Source organism: Salminus brasiliensis, chromosome 8 (genome assembly GCF_030463535.1).
Source record: "Salminus brasiliensis chromosome 8, fSalBra1.hap2, whole genome shotgun sequence".
Lineage (NCBI taxonomy): Eukaryota > Metazoa > Chordata > Actinopteri > Characiformes > Bryconidae > Salminus > Salminus brasiliensis.
In genome coordinates this window covers 35,004,963-35,016,975 of record NC_132885.1, presented here as the reverse complement: position 1 = coordinate 35,016,975, position 12,013 = coordinate 35,004,963, and the positions used below count along the sequence as shown (strand labels likewise).

Below are 12,013 nucleotides of genomic sequence, written 5' to 3'. Positions count from 1 at the left end.
TAAATAATGCAAATTATAATGGAGAGGGTAAACATCCTTGCCTGGTGCCACAGTGTAGGGGGAAGCTTTGTCACTAAGAGTTAGGGACTCCCTAGGCTATGAGTACAGGATTTTAATCCTGTATATAAAAGATTGTTCAAATTCAAACATTTGTAGTGTTATAAAAATGAAGTTTTAATTAACTGTGCTTTCTCTGATCTAAAGGTAGAATAATTGTGGTTTTATTTTTGTTTTGAAAATAGTTTTTAATTTTGTTGTGAAAAATTAAGGTGACGTGTGTTATTTGCAGATGTTCTTGCTTTAATAATAAATAAAGTTTTATCTGAATGTATTAGGTAGACTGTTTCTAGTCTTGCTTATATGCCTTACTTCTTATTTCTTAGTTTGTACCGGAAATTATATCAACTGGAGTGCAAACGAAACATTAAGAACAAGAAATGCAACATATAATACAGCATATCTAACAATTACATGACCCTATGCAGAAAATGTCAATTTTAACAATAAAATAATGTCAGCTTTTAGTTAATGGAGAAAACTTTTCTCTATTGGTGAATTAATGCCTAGTATATTCCAGCTTGCTATTTTTATATTTGTATTTAGAAAAATAGGGTATAGTGAGCTGAGAGTGAGCTGTTAAAATGTATTACAGAGTTTTTGTTTGTTGTATGTTATTTGTTTCATTATGTCCACATATAGTGATCCAGACAGACAATAAGTGAAACATAAGGGAACATAATAAGGGGAGCAGACATTTTGTCAATGCATGTGTAACATGTAGGTTACAGAATCTTACAGTGATTGTAATACAGTTGGTTCTTCTAGTACGCGTCTTCATGCCCCAAGTCTAGTTTCATAAAACAGCTTAGTATTAATATCATCCTGACTGTTAAAGAATGTACTGATGCTCACTTTACCATTTGAGAATCATCTTTGTGCCAAGATGCTTGTGGGAAACCCAGCCCCATCCAATATTTAACTCACCTGCCTGCATTCCTTGCAAAGCCAACATCAGCAAGCACAGTCTGGCAGATATCACAACAGAAACAGTCTGGATGCCAACTATTGTTCATCGCCTTAATGACACGACCAATAATAAATTCCCCTGTGAACAGAAAATCCAGATCAAAAGTACTGCGGACATAATATAGAAAACAAACACAGAGAAAATAAACACACAGATTGAAAAAAAGATACAACATCACTAAAGGTAAAAGAAACAAACAAAAACGTATGTATTTTTGGATGTGTTTTTAGGCTTCATCAAAAAATACTTTAAATACTTACCACACTGATTACAGCAGGGAGCAAACAGCATCTGGAAATCATGCTCACAGTATTTTCTGCCTTCAAACTAGCAAAAGCAAATCAGATCAAGATCATATGTCATAAGTCATATGCCACTGGTGGCAACCACAGCAGTAGAATTTATGGATAGTCCTAATAGCTTTGCGTTATGTATCATTGCTCGGAAGCAGTAATCAGCAGGCTGAGATTAATAGTACAGTGCAAAAATGTGGAAAAAATAGATGTCTGTCGCATTCTTGGTGGTAAAGAATAATTACACAAAGACTCACCTCATAAAATAATCCTTCTGGAAACTGCTGGAAGCATTGTGCACATACAAAGCATTGTTCGTGATACAACTCTCCATTGCTGTTCACAATTTTCTCAGAAGTGGAGAACCCAGTTTTGCAGAGTTCACAAATGGCATTAGTGAGAGCATTTGCTATATTACTGTGAGTAGAAAAATACGGTAACATAAACTTATGTAAATTACAGTTTTCACTTCTGATGCAGTACATGTACAGAAAAAGACAGCTACAATGGTCCCTAGCCTAAGTAACTATAATGACACTATTGTGTAATGAAGGTGACAAACTTAAGTGTTGAAAGCTTCAACTAATCTAAATACAGACCATATGATTATGTTAAAATCAACCACTCTCATTTAAATTGATTAATTGTAATTACAAAAGATTGTCTTTTGGGCCGTTCAGAAGGAGACCATACAAGGTTTTGTCACCTGAGCCATCTCAACACACATAAGGTTTGTGAAGTTTAACAACCATTGGCTTTGCTGGAATAAAAACATGTTGCTTAAGTAGCTAGGCAGTTAACATTGACATGCCTGCAAGCCGTTTTAACCTACAATGTCACCAGCGATACAAAACCGTAAGTCATTGAATAGTCACTTTGCAATGGAATCACATTCATTCTTATATATAAATGGCATTTTGCTAGTAAAAAGCCCAATTAAAGATATTTACAATCAATAATTAAGTGAACATTTACACTGTTGTTCTGACTGGTAAAAAGCCCAGGCCCACGTAAATGCAATGTGGCTAGTGTAAATGATAATTTAAGATATCTAGACAGGTTTTCAGTTAACAAGCATGCACTTGCGTGCACAGCCAGGGGGCAAAAGTGCCGTTCAGTATATAGTTATGTATCATTATGTAATGTAACGTTAGTCAACTGCTGTAATCAACATAGATTCTGCACTATTTGCAAATTCTTGTAGACTCAATAATAAATTACAATTTCGGAGTTGGGTCTGTTTGTTTGATTTTCATCTTCTATATTCTATGATTTTTAGCAAAGAAATGTTATTCCTTAGAATATTAAACATTTTCCAGTGGTAGGTGCCGTTTACTGCACAACAATTCTTTGTCACTGTTGCTCTCTAGCATGAAGAGTGCTGCTTTCTGCCCCTTGGTTGCACACATTTCGGTAATGACATTGCACAGAAATCTGTCTAATCTAAAATATAGCATTAAATATTTACAATTCACTTTTTACTGAATCTGAACTTACTAGCGAACATAGAAGTCACAAAACTCCTTGTAAACCTTGACGTCACTATGTCTCCTCTGAGAATTTGAGAGAAGCACTTTGGCCTCTCCGTTGTTCTGTCCATGTTGGAACCTATTCAGCTGCACCTGTACAACTTCTGCATTCTGAACAATCCCTTGGTTCAGGTTCTCCATGGTGGCTGTAAAAATAGAATAATCAGTGAAAACACTCCAAAGGTAATCCACAAATCTCGGACTAAAACAGGTACTTTTGTCCTTGAGATCCACACTGAAACTGTGCTTTGACCCGTGAAGGTCCCCACCTCCTCATTTCTGTCTTCTCTCTCCCTTTCCCTCACATGGTAAAGGGCTGCTTTCAAATTAAGAGCCTAGTTGCCAAACTGTAAAATGGAGGAAACTGCAGAGATTAGTCCTAATTTGGTGTGTAAGCACAAACTATAGATAAAGAGAAGTATGAATAGACTTATGCATGCATCTCTCGCAAATATGTTATTTTGTATTTATGGTTGAGTATTGGAAAGAACCCAATTCAATGTAATAGAAACTTTGTCGTGCACAACAAGTTATTGTCAAAATGGATAAACATCTCAAAGCTTATTAGATTTAATTAGGTTTTTCTTTAGATATTATTAAGCTTGTCCGTCTCACAACAATTGCTACAAATTGTTTTAGCTGCATTTGTGGGCAGGTCATGGATAGGTCAGTGGATGGCAATGTTCCATAAAGATAGACCTCAATCTTATGAAGTAATTAGTCTAATAGAAAATAATAAAAAGACAAAATCTCGCAAATCTTAATCAGTTGATAGGGTTCTCTCGTCATACCAGTAATCTGCAACTAAAACACCCTTAAAAGCAACCCTTAAAGCATTGGCCCTTCTGTCAGGAGATGTGTTTAATCTCTGGCAATGCCACAGCCAGGAAAGCATAATAATTGGTCTGCCACAATGGAGAGGTTTATCATTTAAAAACATTAAATTTAAATATTTGTTTCAGACCACTATATTCAATATGCAAAGTTGTTTTTACTAGATAATAATACATTTAGTTTATGTCTTATTAAATAAACATATGGAGAATTGTTCAATATCAAATATCTTCCTACTTTAGTCTTTTTTAACTAATTAACCACAAGGGACTTTTAACAAAGCACAGCTTTCGTTCTTTGCAATTTTACCCTGACTCTACAAATAGACATGGACCATCTTCTCTATTTTAGGTGCTAGCAGCTGTCACCCTGTCTGGTGTGGGGGGTCACTCCTGCCTCTATTTGAAGAGTAACTGTTGTGTGTCACATAGCCTGCCAGGACATTAAACACTCCAGAGTGGGTATTGTGTAATCAAATAGAATGTGAAGTCTAATTAAGTATTTAATTACATAGGGGCTTGGTGATTATCTGTAACACACAGAGGTACAATGTTATTCCAGTTCATATTTCAAATAAATGATCTGTTAATTGGTTTGTCCATATAAAATGTTTCACTTTTTTTGTCATAATACATAATACACATACATACATTAAAAAAAAATAAAATTATATATATATATATATATATATATATATATATATATATATATATATATATATTTATTTTTTTTTTTTATTTATTTTTTTTTTTTTATGTATGTATGTGTATTATGTATTATGACCAAAAAAGTGAAATATTTTATATTAATACAGTGGTTGACTGGCCATAGGATTTGGACTTTTATACGCATACACACACACTTGCATACAGTGCCCTCCATAATTACTGGCACCCCTGGTTAAGATGTGTTCTTTAGCTTCTAATAAATTGAGTTTTTTTCTAAATAATATAGGACCACGATGGAAAAAAAGAGTAAAATCCAACCTTTAACTCAAGTGAATTTTAAGGGGAAAAAAAAATCCCTGACTAAGAAATAATTATTCTTCATAAAATCACCTGTTCCACAATTATTGGCACCCCTAACATTTCTTAGGAATATATATGTAATTAAAGTATTTCTGTCAATTCTACAGTAGTTACGAAGTTGATCAGAGTATGTAGGAACATTTAATTAGTAATTCACAACTTCCTGTTTCCCTGGGGTATAAATATGACGTGACACAGAGGCCATTTCTCTTCAACATGGGAAAGACAAAGGAACATACCATTCAAGTAAGGCAGATGTGTGTTGACCTCCACAAGTCAGACAATGGCTACAAGAAAATAGCCACTCACCTCCACCTGTCCATATCTACTGTCTATTAACTATTAAGAAGTTTAAAACAACTGGAACAGTGGTAAACAAGCCTGGATGAGGACGCAAGTTTATTTTGCCACCACGCACAGTGAGGAGGATGATAAGAGAAATAAAAAGGTATCCAAAGCTCACTGTTACAGAATTGCAACAAATGGTAGCTTCTTGGGGTCACAAAGTCTCCAAAACAACCATCAGGCGCTATCTGCATGCCAACAAGCTGTTTGGAAGGCATGCACGGAAAAAAACCTTTTCTCACTCACAATCATAAACGCAAACGGTTGGAGTTTGCTAAGCAGTACTGGAACTTCAACTGGGACTGTGTGCTTTGGTCAGATGAAACTAAGATAGAGCTTTTTGGCAACAAATGCTCTAAGTGGGTCTGCCGTAACACAAGCACCTCATGCCCACTGTGAAATATGGGGGAGGATCAGTGATGCTGTGGGCCTGTTTTTCTTCCGAAGGCCCTGGGAACCTTGTTAGGGTGCATGGCATCATGAATGCTTTGAAATACCAGGACATTTTAAAACAAAATCTGGTGGCTTCTGACCAAAAGCTGAAGATGGGTCGTCACTGGGTCTTTCAGCAAGATAATGACCCAAAACATATGGCCAAATCTACACAGAAATGGTTCACCACACACAGAATCAAGCTCCTCCCATGGCCATCTCAGTCCCCAGACCTCAACCCCATTGAAAACCTGTGGGGTGAGCTGAAGAGGAGAGTGCAGATGAGAGGACCCAGGTCGCTGGATGATTTAGAGAGATTGTGCAAAGAGGAATGGTCAAAGATCCCTCTATCTGTATTCTCCCATCTTGTGAAACATTATAAGAGAAGATTAGGTGCTGTTTTGTTGGCAAAAGGGGGTTGTACAAAGTATTAACATCAGGGGTGCCAATAATTGTGGCACACATGATTTGATGTTAAACAATTATTTCTTAATGTGGGATTTTTTTCCTACTGAATAAATTCACTTGAGTTAAAGGTTGGATTTTACTCTTTTTTCCATTGTGGTCCTATATTATTTAGAAAAAAACTCAATTTATTAGAAGCTAAAGAACACATCTTAACCAGGGGTGCCCATAATTATGGAGGGCACTGTATATAGTCTGACCTTGGGATGAATTTGCTGGGATGTCCACTCCAGGTAAGATATCTTGAATGTTTTTCTTCTGTGAATAATCTCTCTCAATGTAGGGTGTGATGATGGACAAATTGTTTGGAAATGGCCTCATAACCCTTCCCAGATTGTTGGAGAGCAACAATTGCTTCTGCTTGACCTGAATGCTTCAGACCAGCAGACTGCCAAAACCTCTTTTTTTTTGAGGTGGTCACACTTGCTATTGATCAAATAATCAAGGGCATTTGTTTAGCAGCACCTGACTGCTACTTACCCTCTTAATTCCTGTGTAAGCAGTAATGTTGTCATGTGGTGTTGTGTATACAAGGTTGTATTTTCCAAATGTTTATGTCCTGATATATATATAAAACACTCATGCTACCTGTCTCTCCTACTATAAACTATAAACAAAAAATTTTGTACTATCCACCTTCAAGACTGTCAGAGTGATCCCCATTCTGAAGAAGTCAACTCTAGACAGTTTAGTCATCAACTACTGATCAATTTCTCTTTTTTCTTTTGCATTCTTTATTCTTGCTTCCTGTAGTTGCCTGCATCAGATTTAAAAAGAATGGACCAGCCCCTCCGTACTTGATGGTCAAAACTTGATTTGTACCAAAAGTCCTTTGAGCTTCGAGTCAAGCTTGGAGCCTAAATGGTAGATCCAACTTCCCCTGGGTGTCCAAATGGCAGAATGGCAAATGGCAGTCTTCTTTGGGTTTTTTAAATGTTTTTGAAAAACAATCAGCTGAATTGTATACATTTGTGGCCAAAAATTGAGAGGGTTTTTTTGTTACAAAGTTTGCTGCCTCAGCTTTTTATATCCTTTAGTTCATATGGTATCCTGAAGTACAATAATGAACATTTTATATGTTTTAAAACTTTTTATTGAGAAATACATCCTGTTGGACTGAAATGCATTGGCTGGATTGCAGCAATTTTTGTGATAAAGTTCATTTTGATGGCAAAGAATGACTTTTTTTTTTTTCACGCCCCTTTTCTTGTTACAAACTCAGAATGCTAACACCACAAATGCTGTGCCGCTCCCTTTGTCCAGGAGACTGGTTTCTTTCAGTTAATTTAAAGGATTCTTACTTTCACATAGGTCTCGTTCAGTTTGGCTCTGTGGGTCTTTACCAAGTGTGTGGAAGCTGCACAAGCCTTTCAAGAATTTCAGCTTATAGACGCCTTTCAGACTATCTCGGCTGCAGGGAGAGATAGTAATACTGGTTTTCTATCTCTACAATTTGTGGTTCAGTGTAAATTGCATCAAGTGCAGAAAATAACATATCTGTGACAAAAACTAAACTCTGTTTCATTCCGCTCCACACTTTTACAAGAGCGTGTGATATAATTCAGGCACTGCATATCTTCCGCAGTGGTCAGTCTGTCCTGTCCTGTCTCTTGGGCCTGCTGTTGGTTCTCCTCAGCCTGTTAAGGATGATTTGGTTCAAGCTCTACGTTTATGCACTTCGCTGTCTCTCTCTCTGTCATGTCATGGTATCAGTGCTTAGTGACCCTGAGATGGAAAAATTCATCAGTTTTTGAAACTGGCACCCCTCTGGGTATGGTACTTTCAAGAGCGGTGGCAACGACAGATACTTGACTCTCTGGTTGGGGCGCAGCTTTCAGCAGCCATGCAGTAAATGGCACCTGGCCACATCATCTGCACTCCCAACATACTTTCTCAAGCTTTTAACAGCCTTTCTGGCTCTAAACGTCCCTCTTCTCCAGAGCTGTTCTCATTCGACAGACAGCACTACAGCGGTAGCTTACATAAATCGCCAGGCAGGCACGTGACTGGCATGCAAGTTGGCACGCAAACTTCTACCGGGAGCAGGGTGTGGTTCAGCTCATGTGGGCGGATTTCTTTTCCAGTGGGAATCTCCTTTGACTCATACCAACCACTTTAGCTAGAGTAACAAAGGCCATCTATCCTCCTGGTTGCCCCATTCTGGTAGGGGGAACCCTGGTTACTTGACATTATTTAGCTCCTATCAACTAACTTTACCAAGCGATCTGCCAACAGCTTCTTATGCATCACTCCAGGTACCAATATTCGAACCCTGCACTCAATCTTAATACACTGGCGCACAAATCTAATTGCCCTGCTGCCACTAACAATGGTCATGTTGTTAACCTATAAACACTTATTATCAAATATACCTGCTAAAGACCCAAAGCTGGGTCTCCACAAGTAGCAACCCTACAACGACATCTTCTCCCAGCAGAAATTTAATACAACTTATGTCCAACGCCCATCTATGGCCAACTATCGCCATGCAACTATATCCCATCTCATCCACTGCCCCGTTTCCTTTGCAATGCTACAGTTGCAGGCCGTAGCTCCTCTTCCTGTCCTTGAATAAAGCTAGTAACCACTCACCTTTTCTCTGGTGACATGGCCTTACTAAACGCTTTCCATGGATGACACTATCCCTGCCCTCCCCTATTTGTGCTCCAATGCCCTCTTCGATGATTACACTGCCTCTAGGGATTCCATTTCCTTTTTTGCTTTTGTGTCTGGCACTGCTGCTTTAATCAGCCAATCTTTTGATCCTGCTTATGCGCCTCTGGCCGATTCTCAATCTGCGCCTGTACTTGCATTCCTGTGGACTTATGGAAACATTATCAGTTATTAGAACTACAAAAACCATGAGTGGCAACATTACACGAGGCAGAAACCCAAACTGCAAATGGCATAATTTTAATTTACCTCGCTACCTGCTCTTTATGACTAAGTGCTGCAAAATACCATCTCCCTAAGCTCTTAACTGGTTGTCATTCCTCTACTATCCCACCTGCAACCTCAGTAGATAGAGGGAGCCACTGAATAACAATATAGTGCTTTACTTTGCAAGCACTATATTCAGAAGAAAAAGCCAAGGGATAATACAATCAATGTTTTGCTTTGCAAGCACTGTAATAAAGCTGAATAAAACTGCCATCATGAGTACAGCTGTATTATTATGCAAAGAAAACAATATGAATACAGTGCTGAAATTCATCCTCCTCTGGTCAGAACTATTTATAAATTATTGATAAAAGTCACTGTATAACCATACAACTTCTACAGACACTATGAGAGCAAAGCCTGCGAGGCTAAAGGCTAGCCCTAGCCGTACGGCTATACCATCGCTTTTCCTCACAAATGTTTGCTCCCTCGAGAATAAACTGGACTACATTCGACTGAACTACCCGTGTACGAATAAATCACTCAACATGCCCATTATCCTTTGGATGATAAGCTGTTTTACTTGACTTTTTTGCCCCAGCAATCTGATTGCTGTGTCTATGGGCTCCCGGAATGATAAACTCGGACCAAGGTGTATCCTGTCTAGCATTTTTAACTTGTCCCACTGTTTTAGGGTTTTCAGGTTCTTAAATATCTCCGTTGTGCTCTCTCACCATGATGGTCTCTTGCCATGCATGTCATGGGAAAGAACCTGAGACAAAATCCTCTTGCTGTTTATCCTGATGTTCCTTCAGCAACAAAACTGGTAATACACTTTGACCAGATGGCAACAAACGGCTATCCTAAACGGCAGACTCCTTCACAGGACTAATTTGTGGTGGGATGACAAGGGTTCTACAGCTTGGCACTGTGTACTCACATGGTGTGTTGAACAGCATCCTCTTTGAAATGTTCTGCCTCTTCCAGTAAAATAGAGCTCACTTAGTATCTTTTGGCTAACTTGATCACTAATGACGGCTTGCCTACTCAAAGCCTCAGGGCAGTGAGCATACACACACCCAGAGTGGTGGACAGCCAACTCCAGTGCCTGGGGGCCTTGCTCAAGGGCCCCAAAAGTGGCAGCTTGTCGAGCCCCGTGTGTCAGGTAGCTGAGCCACTACTGCCCCTTAAAATTCCCCACATTTGGGGAATTTGTAGGGGTCAGCACAACCGTAAATGTAAAGGCTGAGCCTCAACCTTGGTGAACCACCTTTTTGATCATGGTATCTCCCCTCCCAGGTAAGTATGCTACTGGTTGTACAGTTATAGGAGCATGACTTGACTATGTAGGACACATACACACTTTTATTGCACTTCTTCTTAATTAATTAATTTATTTATTTATTTTGGCTTCTTTTAACCCAGTTCTCATGGGTTGGTGTGCAGGAAATAAAACCCTGTTTTTTAACCATGACTTTACCACAATCCAATTTGGAAAAAAATAACCCAACCATGGTGCTGGGACTTTGGCAGCTCAACAAGGTAGCACTCCCTCACAAACTGCCGTGGTCGTTTTGCCCACACCAAGTGTTCCTGCTTGGGTAAAAGCGTGACAGACTGAAGTTTAACTGTTCCAACCGTGCTGGGCATTTCTTTACCTTTCCATCTATGCAGACCAGACAAGATGTCCAGAAACTTTCAGACTGACCCGAACTCTCAGGCAGGCTGAGAACGTCAGTTTTCTTAAACTGACGGCAAGTGTACTTAACACTGGAACCCATAAAAGTTTGGTTGCGTTGTCCAGGAATGACTAATGTAGAACTCCACCACAGCCTACTAGTGTAATGATTGAACACATTCCACTGGGTTGTAATGAAATTCCTTAACTCTTAACGCCTGTGTAGAACAAGCTGTTGTTTCCAGTTTCATCACATTTTGGAACAGAATGGCACGTCAGAAGCTTTTTTACAACACTTCATATAATGACAGACCATCATCAATAGTGACAGTTTGGCCATTTTCACTCACATTGTCCCCTCCTAAATGGAAGTGTGCAAGTTTCCCTGGTGGTGTAGCAAAATTCTCAATTTCATTGAGAGATGGAAAAAACAGCATTGGGACAGTCTCTTTGTTGTTGGCCAATGTCTAAACAGGTTAAATATTGTTTATCCCCTCATGCAGTGTGAATAGGTAGAATGTGATGTGCTGCTGCAAACTCAACAAGGTTACATCACGAGCCCATGGTGACCCATGTGCCCCAGCAAGGTTGTGAGAGGGCTGACTAGTATGCTGTAACACCCTCTTTAGCATACTGAGGACACACTCTTTTGCATTTGAGTAAGATGCACCACTTCCAGTGGTTTTGGAGATGTTATTGGAAGCACAGCTGTGTCACAAACTCACAGCTTGACCCTGACGCTCGGCAACAGCTGAATAGATGGATCTGGGTCATGGCAACGGTTTTATGTAGCAGACGTCATTATGAGAAACAGCTATGGACTTTGAAAATCAGCTATATAAACACAGACTAATGAACAGGAGACATGCACTTATTGTGTTGGCTTGCAATAAACACGCATCACATTACTTCAAAAACTCCAAAACTACAAAAACTCAAAAACTCCATACAATGTAAAAAAAGTGACCATATAATGTGATACAGTGGTCCAGTGGACACTATATCTGTCCATCTATAAGATGCATCAACTTTGTTGGTCCACTTTGTAGATGTAAAATCAGAGACTGAAGCTCGTCTGTTGGCTGGATAGTTTTGATTGGACCACTTTTTTCAGTCCAGTAGTGGCACTCAGGTGTTTACAAACATCAGCAGTTTTGCTGCGTCTGATCTACTCATACCAATGCAACACACACTAACACACCACCACCACATCAATGTATCATAAAATGTATCACAAAATGTTGGTGAGAAACCACATTTGAAAACAGGAGATCAAATCATTGTGGACTCTACTGCAGTCAGTGTACTAGAAAACAAACACTGCCTTGACATTATAACTGTGTTCTTGAATAACCTTAACTGTCAGCTTACTCACCTGGTTCTTGCTCTCTATCCTGCTCTTTCTCCCCCTCTCTCTCTATTCGTATTCCTCCCACTTTGAGCTGCTAACCAATTATCAAATGCAACAAACAAACAATGAGTATTTCATCTAAGAGAAAAAT

The 12,013-nt window shown here is 38.9% G+C and overlaps 1 protein-coding gene across 3 annotated transcripts in view; it reads right to left on the bottom strand.

Annotated features, from left to right (window-relative positions):
- Positions 1–11,953, bottom strand: part of LOC140561314 (LIM and senescent cell antigen-like-containing domain protein 1) — a 30,494-nt gene extending 18,541 nt beyond the window's left edge. For 2 of the 3 annotated variants that reach the window (XM_072686445.1, XM_072686442.1), the window contains exons 1-4: positions 2,818–3,090; positions 1,578–1,737; positions 1,288–1,354; positions 985–1,105 (exon numbers count right to left, since the gene is read on the bottom strand). In XM_072686445.1, the coding sequence (XP_072542546.1) occupies positions 985–1,105; positions 1,288–1,354; positions 1,578–1,737; positions 2,818–2,990 (521 nt within the window). In that variant the 5' untranslated portion in view covers positions 2,991–3,090. Of the gene's footprint in view, positions 1–984; positions 1,106–1,287; positions 1,355–1,577; positions 1,738–2,817; positions 3,091–11,886 lie in introns of those variants that run through there. The other variant, XM_072686443.1, reaches the window with a different exon arrangement.
- Positions 11,954–12,013: the final 60 nt, after the last annotated feature.